We start from the raw sequence: 18,230 nt of genomic DNA, 5'->3' as shown, positions 1-18,230 counted from the left end.
TGCCCACTGCCTCTCCTAGGTGGGCACACTACATGGTCCAGTGCAGAGAAACCTAGTTCTTCGTGGTGTTTGTACTAACCCAGGTGCTTTTTGCAGAAGTGGCTTGAACTCAGGAGGTTGGAGGAGGAGGAGGAGGTGGTCCCTGGCGGGGGCAGCTGGCAGCGAGAGCTCTGCAGCACGTCCGACTGCAGCTGCAGCCGTTTCAAACCGAAGCAGGGGCTTAGAGACCGCCGAGAGCTGGCTCTGCACGCATAAATACCCCTTCTCTTCAGAAATCCCATCCTGCCTGTTGTGTGTCCATGGGGAATTGCTGGCCTCAGCCAAATCCTGAGTGGAGAGCTGTCTGGGTCAGTTGGCAGGCTGGAGCAGGGCCGGATCCATCGCAGCGCCCGCAGACCTCGGTGGGGCTCCCCAGCTGAAGCCCTGCTCGCTCTGCCCTGAAGATGGGCAGGGAATCGCTTGCCCTAAGACATTTGTCCTTTGTGGATGTAGCTGGTCCCCTTGCTATAAAAAAAAAAAGGATATTTGCAAAGGAGAATACCCTTGGGAGAACCAACAAAAGAGCAGTCATGCCCAAATCAGTGCCAGGCAGAGCCAAATGCCTTTCTGGAGGAGGAGAAGTGCAGCTTTTCAGATGCTAATGAGGTATTTGGGGTTTTGATCATCTGCTGTATGGAGGAATTGATGCACCATTGGCTCTAGGAGGACATGTTGTAATTAATGCATTGGCTTTCGCTGGCCATTAGGGTTTGTGCCTTCTGTAATGGTAGGAAGGGGTGTTCGACTTGCTTGAGCTGACGCCTGCAGGGACAGATAGAAAATCCAATAGGAGACAGATGGAATGGGCATTTTGGAGATCTCTGTGGTGGGGAGATGTCGCTGCTCAGGCCCTCGGTGACTCGCAGCGCTCCCGTTAAGCGGAGTTTTGAAATCAGCATCTCTGCTGAAAAGCTTTTGCTCAGGCACGACTGATATTTCTAGGTAGAGCCATTTCCTGTGACTTAATGGAACGGGAGGAGCGCTCTGCGCTTGGACACGATGCCTTTCCAGCAATATCGCTGAAATTCCCCATAAGAAATTCTGATGTCATTTTTTTGGTCTGCTTCATAGATTGGATTAATCAGCAGAGACACGCCCCCCAGGTCCCAGAGTTGCTTTGCTTTCATTAATTTGCACTCCAGTCTTTGCCGAACAAAGAAGGGTTTGTTGAACAAAGCAGGGTCAGTGCTGGGATGAAGAGCCTTGCGCCTCGAGCCTCCGAGTTTGAATTAGGACTGAGCCGTCACTCTAAGTCATCCATCCTGTGGCTTGGATTAGTAAAAACATCCTGGCCTCAATCCTCGCTCCTGCGGAACCCGCCACCCCAAGGGCCACCCCGAGGTGGTGGAGTTGGGGCGGTGAACACCCTCCCCATGCTCCCGAAATGAGACACAGGCAGAAAGTGAGGTAGGAAAGGTTTGAGCAACTGCTGCTGTAGATAAGAAGAGATGTTCGCTTCACACTCTGTTTGCTTTACAGGCTCTAGAGGGAAAAGTGATTTAAAGACTAGTTTTGTCAAAGGCAAAACAAGTCTACGAGTAGGGGCTTTTTGCAGGGCCGGCTCTTGCAAGAGACCCATGGACCGGCTGCTGGCTGCATTTCTCTAGGTGCCCCTCCAATGGTTTTTCTCCTCTTTTTTAGCTCTTTGAGCACTTCCACTTCGGAGAGGTGCAGCTGGACTCGGTGCGTCTTTCCCAAAGGTTCTCCTCGGACGCCTCTGGCTACTATGCGACGTCTGGGCAGCTGAACTTCTGAAACAGCAACGCGGCCGCCACAGCAGGTCTGCTCATCGCTGGAATGTGTCTTCATAGGACGCGAATTTTGGACAGGAACCGAGAACTCCAGACGGGGACGCCTCATGGCCCCTCCACTGCACATTGCAGCCAGCAACCGTGGCATTTAACCAGAACATCATGAAGTCGTCAGTTTGTTGTCTGTTGCCTGTTTGTTTTCCAAGAAGATAACTAGAAAGCCTGGTGCAGGTGGCTTTGGGGGACTCACTGAAGTTTAAGCGTGGCTTTACTTCAGAAGAAGGAAGTTTATTCTTAAAAAGAGTGTTTAAGAGAGCTCCCTGGAGCATGATTTAATGCTGTTGAGGTCAGGCCTTGCTTGGATCTCCAGCAGCGTGCCTGTGTGATGTACATCTCCAAATACATTAAATCCCTTCAAAAGCAAAGTGTTTACCTCCTGTTGCATTGATAGGTTCTGTAATTAAACTTCCAGCACACAACTATGTTAATAAGGAAGCATTGATGGTAAGAGTTCTTTCCGGTGACCGTTTTGGAGAGTGTTAAAAAACATATGCCTTGTAGGTGGTTTCTCCATTAAAAGAAGCGCAAAACTCTTTGATACCATTGTGAATCCTTCAGAGATCTGAAGACGACTTTTTTTTCATGTAAACCTCCCTGTTTGGTAAGGACAGCAACACATGCTTTCAAGTTGCCCAAGGATGAGCGCTTTGAAACATGGAAAATGCTGGTGTTTACTTGTTTTGCAACAAACTGGTGGTGGCAGCAGCTGCTGCTGCTTGTTCCTCGTTGCTGCCATGAATGTGGAATGGAACTGTCATCGAGGCAGAGAGCGTGTTAGCCATGGACAGGGCTGCTCCGGCAGCACCCGCTTGTAATAATGATCATTTTTAGGAGGTTTTTATCCCGTTTCTTCCCTCCTGAAGGGAGCTGGCTGCGTGGCCGTGCTCTGACTGCATGTGCAAACACCAGTGGGAGGCAGGCAGGATTCAGGGTGGCTTTCTTTTTTCCCCTCATTTCCAAGGCCAAATTGCCCATCTCTGCTTGCAATTCCAAGCCTGCTGGGAAATCAAATTGTCGGTGGTTTTGCTGGTTTCCCTTTGCCCAGTTACAACCACTGGGCTTTTTGTCTCTGCTTTTCCTTGCAGACAAATGCTCTCGTGCCCTCTAAGCGGAGGAGGAAGAGCCTTCGAAGCCGTTCTCTCCGCGAGCAGAGCAGCCCGACGCGAGGAGGTACTGAGAGCACTTAACACTGGCTGCTCTCATCTTTCCACCAGCCTCAAGAGGTACTTGGCAAATCTTTTCAGCCGCCCAAAGGACAGATCCACGAGCTGCTGGAGCAGCCGCCAGCCCCGCTGCCTGCCGCGGGAAGGGGAGATGCACCTCGGGAAGCTGCTCCCTGCTGGCTTCGTAACGTTAAGAGGGCATTGGTGGCCTTTCTGTCACGCCTGCTTGCCACCCTTGTCACCTAACACTGGCAACTCCGAGTTGTTCTTCATCGAGGTGGACTTATCTTGCCACCTTCCTAACATGGGGAGAGCTTTGACCCGGCAAACATGGCTTTTCTACAAAGCAAAGGGCTAACCTGAGCTCACTCCTCCACGTCCCGCTAGTGTAGACGTGTTTTAGTTACAATTATTTCTGTGAATGTTTGGAAGCCGGTTGAATTTCGGCGGTAAGCAGCTTATCCCCTTGCTCTAGCCTGGCACAGCTAAATTCGCTTCACAGCTCCATCCCTGGGCAGAATTAAGGGTTCTGCTCTTTTCCTCTCAGCTGTAGAGTTGAAGGTTAGGCTGTGATCCAGCAAATCATTGTGCGTGTATTTAAACCTGCACCTCGCTTGATCTGCTTGTATAATGTTAAGGGTGCATGTGAGTCAGGTGGAGTTACAGCTCTGCTTTGCCTGCAGTGCTTTTGACACAAAGATGCTTATTATGCAAACGAGAAGGGCAGAATTTGGGTGTTGTACCCCCTTACTCTTGCACAAAGGGAGCTACTCGTGTAAATGAAACAAACCTTCTGCTTTTTTGGGGGGGTTGGGGCCAGAAAAAAATGGACCACGATGGATTTACCAAGAGTTTTCTATCATTATTCTTAAATAGAACAGTTTACATTGAGCATGATAAGACCGTGTTTTATGCATGGTCCTGCACGAATGAATTGAAATCCTGTCAAACCAGGCAGAGTTACGGATTTGCAAGATGCAACCTAAGAGTTTAGAACTTGCCTAAAACTTGTTAAAACTGCAATCTGCAGCTCTGCTTCTTTCCCCCATCTAGGCTGCGTCGCAGGCTGGCCACCCCACTTACAGATCCCTGCATCCTTTTTGCTCAGAGGAAGAAGAAAGTTGTTTTATGCCGTAATGTTGCTCGGCAGCGAGCTTCGCTGGAGCCCGGGGCAGGACACAGCTCATCATTAACCGTAAAGTTGAAAATAATACTGTTTTCTTAAATGCAGCCTGTGTGTGCTGGGAGTTCCCCATCTGCAGCTGTGACGGAGCAACGGGGACACAGAGCCCTGTGCCCACACTGCTGCTTCGCAGCTGCAGCCGGGCTAAGTTGTCACCATCCAGGAAAATGGATGTGTCCCTGCAAGCGCCTCTGTGCCCACCCTATCTGCCTTTCGCTGGCTGAGAGGAGGGGAAAACCCAAAAGTGGTGGTTTGAAACCTGCCCGCCCCGCTCTTGCTCCCCGGCCTCCCTTGGGGCAGGGCCTGGCTTCTCCGCCGGACCCGCAAAATGCTGTGTTGGGGTGGCTGAGGGATGGGACCGCAGGGTGGGCGTCACAGGGACAGGGAGCTGCAGTGTGGGGACATGGCAGGGACAGAGGATAAATGATGGGGACAGGGGTCAGAAGATAGCAATACAGGATAGGGATGAAGGGTGGGGCACAGCAATGGCAGGGGATGCAGGGTAGGGGGACAGGGGACATGGGATGGGGAATGCAGGATGGGGACAGGGCAGAGACCAGGGACGCAGGATGGAGACAGGGCAGGACCAGGGATGCAGAATGGGGACAGGGGACATGGGATGGGGACATAGTAAAGATGGGGAATGCAGGATGGGGGAAGCAGGATGGGGATGTGGCTGGGATGGGGGAGGTGGAATGGGGACATGGGAAGGACCAGAGACGTGGGGTGAGTGATGCAGGATGGGGGTGTGGCAGGGACAGGGGATGTGGGAGGTGGGATGGGGACATGGTAGGCACCAGGAATGAAAAATGGGGACATGGTAGGGACCAGGGATGCAGCATGGAGACTGGACAGGGACCAGGGATGCAGGATGGGGACATAGAAAAGATGGGGAATGCAGGATGGGGATGTGGCAGGGATGGGGGATGTGGGCTGGGGACATGGGAAGGACCAGAGACGGGCGGTGAGTGATGCAGGATGGGGGTGCGGCAGGGAATATGGGAGGTGGGATAGGGACATGGCAGGAACCAGGGACGCAGCATGGGGACTGGGCAGGGACCAGGGATGCAGAATGGGGACAGGGCAGTGACGGGGCGTGCAGGACGGGGACTGGAAGGTGACCAGGGCTGCGGGCTGCAGGATGGGGACAGGGCAGGGACGGGGCTGTGGCCGTGCCGTGTCGGCGGCTCCCCCGCCCCGCTGCGGGCGCGCAGGTGCGGCGGGCGCGGCGGAGGCCCCGCCCCGGCCCCTCCCGCCGGTGCCGCCCGGTGCCGCCCCGCGGCCGCACTCGCCGCCGGCGCCTCCCCGTGCGCACCGCACCGCACCGATCCGCGCCGCTCCGCTCCGCTCCCGCTGCTCCCCCCAGCGCTGCGGCAGCATGCGGGGCTGCGGCGGGCACCGCGCCTTGCTGGCCTTGCTGGCCTTGCTGGCCCTGCTCCTGCCCGCCGCCGCCGCCGGCCCCGGGCCCGCCACCGGCCCCGCCACCGGCCCCGGCCCCGCCGCGGCGGGGGAGAGCCCCGGTAATTTCATGGAGGACGAGCAATGGCTCTCCTCCATCTCCCAGTACGGCGGCAGGATCAAGCACTGGAACCGCTTCCGAGACGTGAGTCGGGGGCGGGGACGGGCGCGGGCGGGGGGGGGACGGGACGCGCCGCCGGGCACCGGGAGCCCCTTCCCCACCTTCACCGCCCCGCCGCTGCGGCTTCCGCAGCACGACCCTACCCCGGCACCGGCCCCGGGCCCGGCCCCGTGACGGGCGGCCGGGGATGCTCGGCGCTGCCTGCATCCCGCCGCGGCCGTGGGCGGCTGCCGGCCCCGGTACCCGGGGGGATGCTCCCCGGTTACGGCAGCGCAAAGGCCACCATGCCCATCATCACCCTGCCCGATGCCACCGTGCCTGTCGCCAAAGCTGGCGTGGCTGATGCCAAGGCCACCGTGGCCAAGGCTTCACACCAAAGCCAACCTCTCCAGGGACCAGGGGTGCTGTCCCCTGCACCCTCTCCCCAAGCAGCACATCAGGGCCCAGGCAGGGGTGCAGGCAGGCCCTGCCTGCCCTTCACGGGCAGTGGGGAGGGCTGTGCCATGGCCTCAGCCCCTTGGTGGCAGCTCAGTGCAGGTGGGGACACAGGCATCTTCCTGGACCCCCCTAAATCCCACGGGTGCCACAGCAGGGGCCAGCCCTGGCTCAGCTGGTCCCTGGGGACAGGGGGTACGCAAGGCGGAGAGGGTAAGGATGAAGATGCAGAGGCTGCCAGAGCGATGGCAGGTGACCTGGCACATTTGGCTCAGGAGCCAGCAACCCCTTGCTTTTATGCAGCCCTTAATAGCTGCCTCAATGGCATTTAGCTCCAATCCTTAATTTTATGGGGCAGTCGGGGATTTTTCCTGGGCTCACTTTACATCCCTGCCCCCACGTTACCCCTAGCTCGTGTCCTCCAGGGTGGGGGCACGGTGCTGCGGTCCCATCTTGGGGGGTCCAGGGGACCTGCAGCAGCCGAGCGGGGAGGGGACAGATGTCGAGCCGCCCCCCACCCCAAGCCAGCCCCTCCGGTCTTTGTTCAGATGCGCACTCGGGTTCACCTTGGCAGCAAGGATGCGCTGCTGGGAGATGTGCCCTGCCATGGGCAGGGCAGGGGACACCCCCCCTCCCCAGATAAGCCAGTTAGGGAGACAGAGCACTGGCAAGGGCGCAAGAGATGGGATAAATGCCTCCCTGGAGACCCCCGCCAGCAACATACCTGCTGGACAACGCCAGCGCTGGGTGCACGGGACCTCGGCCGGCTGCGGATGCTCATGGGGGAGCATGTGTGGATGTGCCCCCCCCACTCCGGGCATCCCTGGGGGGGCTCGCGGCCAAGAGACCCCCATCCCTGGGCACTGGCAGCACCCCTCTAGCAGCACGCATGGAGCCCACCCAGCTGTGCCAGGGCCAGGGACTGCGGCCCTGCCAGCGGTTAGCACAGATTAATAAGCAAATCCCATGGATTTGTGGGTTTTTCAGCCCAGCAGCACCAGTGCGGGGGGAGAAGCGTGACCCACCGTGTGGCAGGGAGGAGGCCGGTGGCCGTGCCGAAAGCCACACCGCAGGGAGCTGCCGGGCGCCGCAGTGTTACTAATCACGGCACGGGAACGCGGGCTATCGATTGCGGTGAAAACGTCGCCGTGCCGGAGGAAGAGACATCCCCTCCGGAGCTGCCTCCCGCACCGCGGCTTCGAGCTGCCATCCTAAACCCTGCCCACCGCCCAGGGGGGCAGCGACGCTCCTGCCTTATTGTCACAAAATCCACCCCAGCGCATCCCACGGGGCGAGCCACGCTGCCTGCTAGGAGCCATTCAGCCCCATCGCTCCCCCCGCCCCCAGGATGCTTTTGGGGCCCCTGGGGAGCAGCTCTGTCTCCACAAGCAGCTACATCCAACTTCCCCTGCTCCCCCTGGGCTCAGTAGTGAAAAACTGGGGTGGCAGCGCAAGGACTGTCACCCACGGGGTTGTTGGCCACGCGGGGGACCTTGGGAGCTTCCTCCTGCCCATCCCTCCCTGCTCCTTGCCTTTCCCGGGCAATGGGGGAAGGTTTAATCTCTCCAGGGGTGGGGGAGCATCTTGGTTGTGGGTGCTGGTCGTATTGGGGGCTGGTGATGGGAGCGTTGGGCACCTTGGAAGGTCGGGGTACCCAGCTGGCACTGGGTGTCCGTCACCATGGGCTGGGGCCAGCAGCAGGGGCTTCGGGCTGCCCAGGGCTGACAGCAGGCACTCACTATCTTCCTGTCTTTCTTTTGGTGTCGGCCGGGCTGTCTCGCCGTCGCGGTGCCAGGAGGTGGAGGTGAGCATTGAGGGGCTGCCAGGCTGGTGGCCCTGAGCGGATGGTGGCACACCCGGACCGGTGTCACCTCTCCTGCCACCTGCACTCACCCAGGCTCTCCCCCAATTGCAGGATGACTACATCAAGAGCTGGGAGGACAACCAGCCCGGGGATGAAGGTACCACTGGGCTGGGGCTGGGATGGGATGCAGGAGGCTCAGTGCCAGCCAGCATGGGGGGGACACTTCTGCCTGCTCCCCCCTTGGGTTTTTTCCTTCCGGTGGGAGTGGTGCCGGGGCTGCTGTGTGCTGGGAAGCGGCAGCTGGCGCTGTGGCGGCCGCCCAGCTGCAGCCTCAATGGTGCTTTGTGTTGGGCCGGCCCGCGGCCAGCGCTGCCGGGGCTCCCCTGGGGGGCCTCCCCTGCACCCCCGCCTGCCCCATCCGCTCTCTGCCCCCCCAGCCCTGGACACCACCAAGGACCCCTGCCAGAAGGTGAAGTGCAGCCGGCACAAGGTGTGCGTGGCGCAGGGCTACCAGCGCGCCATGTGCATCAGCCGCAAGAAACTGGAGCACAGGTAGGAAGGTGGCGGGGACGGGGCTGAGCAGTGGAGATGGGGCTCAGCATTGCACTCCCGCACCTCTCACCCTGCGCAGGATCAAGCTGCCGGGCGCCAAGGGCCACGGGGGCTGCAAGCCCTGCCACGCCGCCCCGCTCGCCGCTGTCTGCGGCTCCGACGGCCACACTTACAGCTCGGCGGTAAGGACGGTGGCAGCTCGCCACGGGGAGGGGGACACCGTGCCGTGTCCCCTCTCTGGCTGACGTCGCGCTGCCGCCCCGCAGTGCAAGCTGGAGCAGCAGGCGTGCCTGGCCAGCAAGCAGCTGACGGTGCGGTGCGAGGGGCAGTGCCCCTGCCCGACCCCACGCGCTCCCACCGGCGATGGCAAGCAAGGTGAGGGGGACAGGGGACACCGGGGGGGGGGTCCCTGAGCCCTGCCCAGCCTGACGCCACCCCCTTGGACTCCCCCCAGAACCGTGCACCGGGCAGGACCTGGCCGACCTGGGCGACCGCCTGCGTGACTGGTTCCAGCTCCTGCGGGAGAATGCCAAGCAGAACGGCTCCGGCGGGCTCCCCGCCAGCCCTGCCACCGGTAGGAGCCCCCTGCTCTGCAGGGAGGGGACACGGGGGGCTGTTCCCGGGGGAGCCAGGAAGCCATGGGTCACATCCTGCCCCGCAGCGCTGGAGAGGAGTGTGGCGGCCAGCTGCAAGGAGGCCGTGGGGTGGATGTTCTCCCGGCTGGACACCAGCGGGGATCTGTTCCTGGAGGCGGCTGAGCTGGCCGCCATCAACCTGGATAAGTACGAAGTTTGCATACGCTCCTTCTTCAACTCCTGCGACACCTCCAGGGACGGCCGCGTCTCCGCGCCCGAGTGGTGCTTCTGCTTCTGGAGGGAAAGTGCGTCACACCGGGGCAGGGGGTGCGTGGGTGGGGTGGGGGGTTTGCTGTGGGAACGGGAGCGTAGGCTGTGGGGTCGGGGGGTGCACACAGCAGGGCTGTGGGGACGCACGCCACGGGATTTGGGGGGATGCACGCTGTGGGCCAGGGGGTGCACACAGCAGGGTTGTGGGGACGCATGCCATGGGATTTGGGGAGATGCACGCTGTGGGGCCGGGGGGCTGCACAAGGGTGGGCAGGGGGCGTGTAGGCTCTGGGGTCATGGGGATGCGTGATGCAGGGTCTGGGGGTTGCACACCATGTTTTGCGGGGGGGCTGCACGCCCACCCTAAGAGCGGCGTGTGGGGGTGCTGCAGAGCCGCCCTGCCTCAGGGAGCTGGAGAAGATTCAGATCCAAGAAGCAGCCAAAATGAAGCCGGGTGAGTTGGGGCTCCGGGGCTCCTGTTCCCCGGTCGGGCGGGGCAGGGACAGGGAGCTCCATGGGGGGCTCTTCTTGCGCTGCACGTGTTTGGGGGGGGGTCATCACTTCCCTGCAGGCACCTTCATCCCCAGCTGCGATGAGGACGGGTACTACCGGCGGGCGCAGTGCGAGCCAGGCGGCGGGGAGTGCTGGTGCGTGGACCAGCACGGGGCCGAGCTGACAGGCACCCGCGGCCACGGCAGCCCCGACTGCGGTGAGCGCAGGCGGCAGCCGGGGGGCGCCCCCGCCCGGGGAGAGGGCTGCAGCGCCGGGAACGGGCCCTGAGCCTCTGCCCCTCGCCCCCGCAGAGGAGGCGGCAGGGTTTTCGGGTGACTTTGGGAGCAGCGTGGGCTGGGAGGACGAGGAGGAAAAGGAGCCAGAAGAGGCGGGCGAGGAAGGCGAGGAAGAGGAGGGTGAAGCAGGCGAGGGCGACGACGGCGGCTACATCTGGTAGAGGAGCAGGAAAGCCCGGCGAGCGGCACGGCCGGGTGGCAGCCCCCCAACCGGGGGTCCCTGCGACCCCCCCCACTGCCGGAGGGGCATGGGGTGGGTGCGTGTCCCCCCACCCCGGCCCCGTGTGGGACGGGGTGTCGGGGCGCTCGCCCGAGGAGGGGGTGAGCAGGGTGGGGGGGCCACACGTGTGCGAATTTGAGCTTTTTTTGTTGTTTTGGGGTAGAGCCCTGTAGGCCCAGCGTGCTGCGGCATGGGCTTCAACCGGGCACGCGGAGCTAATAAAAGTGGGAAAAACATTAAAAACAAAGAAAACCCCATAGAGAAGCTGCCCCCCCCCCGCCCCCCGCAATGCTCCCCGTGCTGTGCTTGCGCGGCTGCCCCGGCCCCCGGTGTTGTGTAGCGGCTGTGAAATAAATACCCTGTGCTGTGTCAAACACTCGCACGCCCGTTGCTCCCCCCTGCAAAAATAAACCCTCATGCCCCAGCAGCACCCACCAGCCCCGCACAGGGTGCTGGGGGGGCTGCTCCCCTCTTTTAGGGGGGCAGGGGCTGCCACCCCCCAGGTAGGGAGGGCCGGGAGGGTTTGGTCCCACACTCAGCTGGACACAGGGCTCCCTCCACAGGGTCCCCCCCAAATGTGTCCCCAGCCCCAAGCTAACCCCCTCTCCTCTCCCCCAAGCAAGACCCTGACCCAAAGCATCCCTTATAGGAACCCCCCCAATCCAACCCACACCCCCACGCAGACCCCTGCCGCCCAGTATCACAGAACACCAGCACCTCAGCTCACAGTGTTTATGGCTCCAGGGAAAAAAGACAGAAAACAAACCACCAGCTCTCCCCCAATTTGGTATCGGCAGCAGCCGGCAAAAGCACCACGGCGTGTCCCCCACCCCAGGACGTTCACCCTCCGCCAGCCCCACGGGGGCCAGGCGCTCAGCTGCGACACCACTGGGGACAACGAGGGGCCGTGGCAGCTCTGCCCCGGCACAAATCCCCGAGATGGGGGGCGTCAGAGCTTGCTGGGGGGTCCCGGCTTCCGCTGCAGCCACCAAGCCGCCCGCACCCCCTCGCCCGCCCGGTTGAGCTCGGAGAAGGCGTTGGGGTCCCTGGTGCATTGGTAGCGCGCGACGAGGGGCTGCAGGATGGTGATGGGGATGCAGAAGTTGAGATGGGGGTAGGTGGTCCCCGCGCTGGTGTCCCGGGTGTTGCTGGCCACAATCCCTGGCGGCGAGAGGAGTGTCACGGTGTCCATCCGGGGGACACCGAGGGGACCCCCCACAGGAGACCCCCCCAGCTTACCCAGGAGGCGTCCGCTGCGGGAGGAGACGAGGGGGCTGCCGCTGGAGCCCCCGTGGACGGCGCAGGTGGTCTGCAGCATGACGGGGCGCCCGGCCACCGTCACCACGGCCGAGAGGACCCCCGCTGTCACCGAGGGGCCGCACGCCCGCCCCAGCGCCCCGAAGCCCATCACGCTCACCTCCTCGCCTGGGGTGGGGAGGAGGCGGGAGGTGGGTGCGAGGGGGTGACCCCGACACCTCAGCACCCCACGTCCCCACGGGATGCTTACCTGGGAGGAAGGTGTGTGCCAGGCGCGGGGGGACGAAGCCCGGCACGCTGTCCTGCAGCTCCACCACTGCCATGTCGAAGGGGGAAGACTCCTCGGTGGCAAACACCAGGCGCCCGCTGAGGACAGTGGCAGCCCTACGGACACGGCACAGGAGATGTCACAGCCGGGGGACCTGAGGACAAGGCGAGGGGACACACGCAGCCACACTCACCGGCTGGGACCGGGCGCTGGTGTCACGCAGAGCGGGTCACCGGCCTCCACCACATGCCGGCAGGTGAGGAGCAGGCGGGGAGACAGCAGCACCCCCGACCCCCACGTCCCCCCACACTCCACCAGCGCCACCCAGCCCAGGGGGTCCTGCCCTCCTGCTGCCTGCACCGCGGCCACCCGCCCCGGCACCGGCGGCACCGCCACCCCGGCGGCGTCCAGGACACCGGCGCTGCTGCGCAGGATGGCGGCGAGGGAGCAGAGCAGGGTGAGCCCGACCCACTCGGCGCCTTTCCAGCAGAAGGAGGCGGCAATGACGGCCACCAAGCGGGAGCCGGTGGCGGACGGCAGGAAGGCACCGCCGCCCTCGGTGCCGGGCAGGCAGCGCGCGTCGGTGAGGAGCAGGGCGTTCTCCTCGCCGGCCACGTTGCTGACCACCCCCTTGCTCAGGGTGTTGAGGAAGAGCTCGGGGCAGAGGGCGCCGAAGGGGGAGCCGCAGGCCAGCAGCGCCTGGCCCTTGCGCAGGCACCCGGCGCTCGCCCGCGCCGTCCAGCCGCCCGCGGGGGCGTCCAGGCCGGGCACCCGCAGCCAGGCGAACCAGTGCAGCGCCCGCGGGTCGGCCCCCGCTGCCTCCCCGCCGAAGCGCCATGGCTCTGCCTGCCCGAACGCCTGTGCCAGCGCCTTCTGGAAGGTTCTGCAGGGCACCAGGGCCAGGAGCTGGGCTTCGTGCTGCTGCAAGGCACCGGCTGGGCTGCGCGATGCTGCTGGAGCATCACGGCTGCGGGCTGGGACGCGGGTCCCCGCTGCGGGGTGCAGGACAAGGAGGCGCAGGGAGGGCTGCAAGGCATCGGGCAGCAGGGCGTGGGGCTGCGCCCAGGCGGCAGGGCCATCCCGCAGGAAGGCCGCAAAGCCGGCGCCGTGGCACAGCACCAGCCCGGGGCCGCGGCTCAGCACCACCCCGCTGCAGCTGCAGGGGCCGGCGCCCGGCTGGGGCGAACCGGGGGAGCCGGAGATGCTGACCACGCAGCAGGTCTGCTCCTCCTCCATGGCGGCGGCCGCGGCGCGGGCTGCATGCGGGGCAGCCCCGGGAGCGGTGCAAAGCGGAGCAAAGCGGCGCAAAGCGGAGCAAAGTAACTCAGCGCAAGGCAGCCCCGCGCCGTGCGCCGCACGGCCCCGGCGCGCCCCCCGCGGCCGCTCCCCGCGCCGCTGCTGCTCCCGCCTCTTCCCCACGCCCCCCTCGCTCATTGGCTAAAGCGGGGCCTTGCGCCCTCCCCATTGGCGGCGGCGGCGGGGTGGAGCGCGTAACGTGGCCGTTTTAGCGGCGCTTCCGCCGGCTCTCACAGCGACCGGGGCCGGGTGGCAACGGGCTCCTTCCCGGTTCCCTCCGCTCCGCTCCTCCCCCCCCGCAGCCTGTTCACCCTCCCCCGGTGCAATAGCCCAGGGGCCGGGTGCCGCCATCCCCGCTCCCACCGCCCCAGCTCCCCTCCCGGAATGCAGGTTTGCTTCCCGCTTTTCCCAGGGCTGGGAAGGGCTGTTCCTAGGTTCGATGCCGGGCACTCGGGTTCCGGGTGAAACAGTGTCCGCCCGTCCGCTTGCTTGTCCACAACCTGGAGTACCAGGACCTGCAGAGCTCCTCTTAGAGAGTTAAAACTCCCCAGAGCTTTGTGAGTAAACAGGAGGCAGAATTTAAGCTGCCCCACAGCCTCCTCCTTGGTCAAGCAGCCCCTGAGGCGCTAGCTGTGCCTGGTTCCCAGCCCCGAGGTGCCTCAGTTTCCCCCCCAGCAGCCTTCCCCTCCTCCAGAGCATCACTGGCTGCTAAAGGTGGTTTTAAGCCTTATAAATCAACATCGAGAATCGATGTGAAGAAGACCCGGCAATGGTGAGTTTGTTCTTTCCGCTCACGCTGTTTTACCCCCAGGTGCAGCTACGCCAGGCGCGTGTGCTCTGTTGCACCAGGTTAGACTGAGGACCGCCACCCCTTCGGAGGAGAAATATGTCTTTATTTAACTGAAAATGACTCTAGACAGTAATGAAACTTCAGACAAAAAAGTCCGCCGAGTATAAAAGAAACCGGTTTAGTCTACATTAATAACCTCACGATATGCCAATGTCAAACGCTCCATGCTACTACCACCAACCAGCTCCGTGGTTCTCGCCGTGACGGGCACAGCGGGAGGATTCGAGGGGAACCGCATCCAAACCGCTACCCGGGGCGTGCTGGCGGCCGCTGGTCTCCAACTACAACAAAAACAAATCCCCGTACACCAAAGCAGCTCGGATTGCACACGTCAGTCCCACGGGCACCCTCTTGGTTGTCGCTCAGCGTGACACAGCACAGCCACCCTCCAGCTCGGTTAAGCCCAAATGCTATGTTTATTGAGGACGTCTAATACCGTGATACCTTGGTTCAGTAATTGGTGAAATATCTAAATACCGTTAAATATATTTTTTTTAAAAAAAACCCTAACCAGACTCCGGACTAAACAAGATGAACGTTAAACTAAAAAGTTAGAAGGGACGCTGTTTACATTAACACTTTCTTTAAAAAATATAATTGCTTTTTCTTAAGTCAATTAACCACAGTGGTGAGACGTGCTCTCTTTTTCAGCTGTTGCAGTGCAGCGTGCAGAGTTTTCCTTCCCGGATCACACCAGCCCCGCTGTAACCGAACTGAAAGGGACAACGTGCACCCATGTGCAGGACGGTGCTGTCTCCCCATCGCATGGAAAAGAGTCGTGTGTCACCACTGTGCCACAGGGCAGCCAAAAACCAGGAGTCTCTTGGTCAAAGCCGGTGACGCGGTTGGAAAACCTTCCGCGTTCGAATAGAAAAGTCCGTGTGGAGAGGATCAGTCCAGAGGAGTCACACTCGCCTGTCTGTCCCGCGTTATCAGTCAATGTACTGCGATAGCCAGCGGAAGCCTTCGCCGTAGCCTTGCCTCTTGAGCACGCTGCACATGAACACCTCCATGGGACGCGCGTTCAGGTCTTTCAGTGGCACGTTTCCCTGTGGAAAGCCAAAAAAGGGGTCAGGAGCGCAGCCTCGCCGCCCTCGGGGAGGCGGGGAAATCCCGCTCCCCTGGGACTTTTGGAGCCAGCAGTTAGAAACACCAAACCAAACCATTTTCGAGGCAGAAAGCAATCGTCACGGTGCAGGTAAGACAGTGCCAAGAGCAGCCTCGGGGTGTTATACTACCCTCACCCAGCGCTGCTGATCAGTTCTCTCTAAATGTCGTGTTTTTAAACCATGAAAACATGGAAACGCAGAGTAATGAAGCCAGAAGAGCCCGATGATGTTAAAACACCAGCTTGACACCTCATGCCCTCATCATTATAGAGGTACCATATTTTGCACAATTCTGGAAGTTTTAACACTTGCCCATGGGCGTTATTATGATGATTAAAGACTCAGCTTCATCAGTATCGTGGACAAACTCACAGTAACAACCTCAATTAGTTTCTGGATGGAGCAACAAACCCCAGAAGCCCTCCCTTGCCGGTGGACGCCCCACGGTTTGGATGCCTCCGTACCTTTCCTGTGGTCTGTCCGTAGAGCCCAAAGATCTCCCGCAGCTTCTCCTCGCTGATGGCCTCGGGCCTGTCGATTTTGTTACCCAAAATAAGGATTGGCACGTTGGATATTGTTTCATCTGTCATTAGCGCCTGCGAGCAAAACACAGGGATTAAGCAGAGGCAGAACGAACGTTCAGAATTTGAGAGACTCTCAAAGTGTGCTGTGAACGTATTCCAGCTCCCCCCAAGCAATATTATTTATAATTTAGCTACTCAGAGGTGTTGGGGAAGTTAAAAAACAGAAGTTTACATTAAGCTCAACTTTGGATTCCATAAGCCGTGAGTGATCCGCACAGTCCACTAGGAAGACGATCCCGTTGATGGCCGGCAGGTAGTTCTTCCAGACCCGGCGAGCTGGAACACAGAAGCGACAGACACTGCCCGGTGAAGCACAGAGAAAGAGCCACCCTCTTCATCACAATTTCCTCGAGGAAACAGGACTGCACAAGCTGGGCAGCTCGGAGTGACGCTCCCTCCGCTCCCCTAACTGAGCCTCCGCAACCACGGCCGCCTTTTTAGCCAGTGCATTTAAAAAAAATATGAAAGAAAAAAAGGGGGCAGAAAAACTTTTCTTAGAACTCCCAGGACGTCTAGAAATAAAAATCTAGCTGTTATTCAAAAGAATAAGCCTCTGACATTCAAGTTTTCCACAGCTAAAGATATTTCAGGCAGCAGAGTGTGAACTGCCGGTGTTTTTTTTGCCAAACTGACAGGATTCAAGTACTGAAGCCCTGAATCAACTGCTTTCCTAGAGGCAGGAGGTTATTTCCACATCTTGCTCCATAAATAATTTCAGGCAACAAATAATTAGGTACTACTAATTGCTATCACTTTTCAACATCCCTTTTTGGGAGATTTTGCCTTAAAGTGGCTGGAGAACATCGTGGAAACGGGAAGGCTGACCTCATTTGGTGTCTCCCACTTGGGACTTCACTTTTACCTTGTTCGTGGCCGCCCAGATCGAAAGTTGTGAAGGTCATTCCAGCAATCGTCAGCTCCTCTGACGCTGAAAAGGAAAAATACGGGTTGTGCTTGAGGAAAACAAAGTAGGTGCTATGGCAAGAATTTACTGGGGGCTCGTGTTAACATCACAGAGATGGATATTTGGGAATTCCTTGTAGCATTCAGTCACTGAAATGGAGTTGTTTCAGAAAATCACAAGCAGAAAATAATTTCTTCTACGTCCCTGCTAAAGCACATACTTATTAATCTGCAATTATTACACTTTATGACGCTTTTCATTAGAAATTCCCTCCCCAAAAGAGGCAACGTCATCTTAATTGACCCACACCAGTTCCCAGTCTCGATGCTGTATATTTGAGAGAAAAATATAAATCTGCTTCAGCTTGGGCAACCGACGTGCAACTGCAATCTTGGCTGTGGCGTTAAGACTCGCAGAGGCATCTTTTGACACCGTGTCCCCAAAATGACAGAGGAACAACCCCCAGGGTGCATCAGGCAGGGCTCGGAGGCTGCTGCACTTACTAGGGTGTAGCGTCGGGACGTGCTGCCCCAGCCGGTCGTCCTTCAGCATGTGCAGCAGTGTGGTTTTGCCTGCGTTGTCCAAGCCCAGGAAGACGAGTTTTCCGGATTTCTTGTACAGACCTGTGAAGAAAACAAGCGAGCGAGGGAAAAACAAAAACTCCAGCAGGCTTATCTTGGTGTGCAAAGGAAGCCACGCACCTCTGAAATAGTCTAAAGTTTCTCCCGCTATTGTAAAAGAGAAAGAAATCTGTATAGATTTGCGGCTTTCTCTGTGCTGCGTGATTTGTTTTAGTCGCTACATTGTGAACTTGTGAGCGATTTTTGGCGATGGGCGCAAGGTGAACTGCCCCAAGCCTTACCGAGGAACTGCAGGACGCTGCTGAAGCCGTTGTAGAGCCACTCGAAAATGAACGACATGGCTGAAGATCAATCGCCTGCGGGGACAGAACCGGCGTTACCGGCTGCGGGGCTCGGTGCTGACCGCCGCGGGACCCCCCCTCCGCGGGCGCTGCCACCCGGAGCACGGCCCGCTGTCCTCGGAGAGGCGCTGCACACGGTGAGTGCGGACCCGGGGAGACGGTGAGGGGACCCGGGGGACGGTGAGGGGACCCGGGGGAACGCGGCCCCAGCCTCGGCCTCAAGGGCGGGCGGCGCGGCCTACCCCCCGCCCCGCCCCCCACCCTGCCTGCGTGTCACCCCCCGCCGCCGCCCCTCGCCCGGCCCGGCCCCCGCCGCCCCGCCCGGCCGTCCCCGGGCCCCGGGCGGTCCCCGCCGCCGCCGCTCACCCCCGGCTGCCCCCGGGCCGCGGCGCCACCGAGTCCCCTCCTCAGCACCCGCCAGCTCCCCCGCCGGAACGACGTCGTCTGGCGCGCCCCGCCCACTTCCGGCCCGGCGGCTTCGCCGCGCTGGCTTCCCACGTCGGCCGTGCGGCTGGCCGCGGGTTCGAGACCGCCCCGCGGCAAAGTTCGGGACGCGATAAATCCTCCCCTAACCCCCCCGCCCCGCCCCCCAAAAAATAACCCCGTCAGCTCCGCCGCTTC

At 60.6% G+C, this 18,230-nt stretch overlaps 4 protein-coding genes across 10 annotated transcripts in view; 2 read left to right on the top strand and 2 right to left on the bottom strand.

Moving 5' to 3' along the window:
- Positions 1-3,073, top strand: part of ASCC1 (activating signal cointegrator 1 complex subunit 1) — a 36,833-nt gene extending 33,760 nt beyond the window's left edge. For 6 of the 7 annotated variants that reach the window (XM_082054300.1, XM_082054295.1, XM_082054297.1 and 3 more), the window contains one exon: positions 1,681-2,407. In XM_082054300.1, coding sequence (XP_081910426.1) covers positions 1,681-1,688 — 8 coding nt within the window. In that variant the 3' untranslated portion in view covers positions 1,689-2,407. Of the gene's footprint in view, positions 1-1,680; positions 2,408-2,935 lie in introns of those variants that run through there. The other variant, XM_082054299.1, reaches the window with a different exon arrangement.
- Positions 3,074-5,496: 2,423 nt separating this feature from the next.
- Positions 5,497-10,793, top strand: SPOCK2 (SPARC (osteonectin), cwcv and kazal like domains proteoglycan 2). Its single transcript, XM_082053337.1, has 10 exons — positions 5,497-5,799; positions 8,126-8,171; positions 8,452-8,566; positions 8,646-8,748; positions 8,833-8,941; positions 9,021-9,140; positions 9,228-9,446; positions 9,803-9,865; positions 9,983-10,120; positions 10,215-10,793. The coding sequence occupies exons 1-10, from the start codon at positions 5,575-5,577 to the stop codon at positions 10,358-10,360; spliced, it is 1,284 nt and encodes a 427-aa protein (XP_081909463.1). The 5' UTR covers positions 5,497-5,574; the 3' UTR covers positions 10,361-10,793.
- A 344-nt stretch (positions 10,794-11,137) lies between these two features.
- TYSND1 (trypsin like peroxisomal matrix peptidase 1) lies at positions 11,138-13,314 on the bottom strand. The gene is made up of 4 exons (XM_082053613.1): positions 12,138-13,314; positions 11,927-12,060; positions 11,659-11,844; positions 11,138-11,580 (listed from the first exon to the last, which is right to left on the bottom strand). Exons 1-4 carry the CDS (start codon positions 13,178-13,180, stop codon positions 11,369-11,371), a joined length of 1,575 nt encoding a protein of 524 aa, XP_081909739.1. The 5' UTR covers positions 13,181-13,314; the 3' UTR covers positions 11,138-11,368.
- A 798-nt stretch (positions 13,315-14,112) lies between these two features.
- Positions 14,113-18,091, bottom strand: SAR1A (secretion associated Ras related GTPase 1A). Its single transcript, XM_082054835.1, has 7 exons — positions 17,976-18,091; positions 17,550-17,624; positions 17,191-17,310; positions 16,646-16,711; positions 15,956-16,059; positions 15,664-15,795; positions 14,113-15,139 (listed from the first exon to the last, which is right to left on the bottom strand). Exons 2-7 carry the CDS (start codon positions 17,605-17,607, stop codon positions 15,023-15,025), a joined length of 597 nt encoding a protein of 198 aa, XP_081910961.1. The 5' UTR covers positions 17,608-17,624; positions 17,976-18,091; the 3' UTR covers positions 14,113-15,022.
- Between the last annotated feature and the right edge of the window lie 139 nt (positions 18,092-18,230).

This window comes from Streptopelia decaocto, assembly GCF_964273445.1.
Source record: "Streptopelia decaocto genome assembly, chromosome: 5".
In the NCBI taxonomy this organism is placed as follows: Eukaryota; Metazoa; Chordata; class Aves; order Columbiformes; family Columbidae; genus Streptopelia; species Streptopelia decaocto.
Note: the sequence above shows the minus strand (reverse complement) of the source record. Positions and strands in the feature narration are given on the sequence as shown.

Bases quoted from the DNA above. Each gene is read 5' to 3' on its own strand.
- TYSND1 (XM_082053613.1), bottom strand. From the start codon at position 13,180: ATGGAGGAGGAGCAGACCTGCTGCGTGGTCAGCATCTCCGGCTCCCCC. The intron at 12,061-12,137 runs GTGAGTGTGGCT...CCGTGTCCGTAG, and splicing joins CCAGCGCCCGGTCCCAGCCG to GGCTGCCACTGTCCTCAGCG. The intron at 11,845-11,926 runs GTAAGCATCCCG...TCCCCACCCCAG, and splicing joins GGCACACACCTTCCTCCCAG to GCGAGGAGGTGAGCGTGATG.
- SPOCK2 (XM_082053337.1), top strand. From the start codon at position 5,575: ATGCGGGGCTGCGGCGGGCACCGCGCCTTGCTGGCCTTGCTGGCCTTG. The intron at 8,749-8,832 runs GTAAGGACGGTG...GCCGCCCCGCAG, and splicing joins GCCACACTTACAGCTCGGCG to TGCAAGCTGGAGCAGCAGGC. The intron at 8,942-9,020 runs GTGAGGGGGACA...GACTCCCCCCAG, and splicing joins CACCGGCGATGGCAAGCAAG to AACCGTGCACCGGGCAGGAC.
- SAR1A (XM_082054835.1), bottom strand. From the start codon at position 17,607: ATGTCGTTCATTTTCGAGTGGCTCTACAACGGCTTCAGCAGCGTCCTG. The intron at 16,712-17,190 runs GTAAGTGCAGCA...TTTCCTTTTCAG, and splicing joins CGTCCCGACGCTACACCCTA to CGTCAGAGGAGCTGACGATT. The intron at 16,060-16,645 runs GTAAAAGTGAAG...TCTGTGTTCCAG, and splicing joins TCTGGGCGGCCACGAACAAG to CTCGCCGGGTCTGGAAGAAC.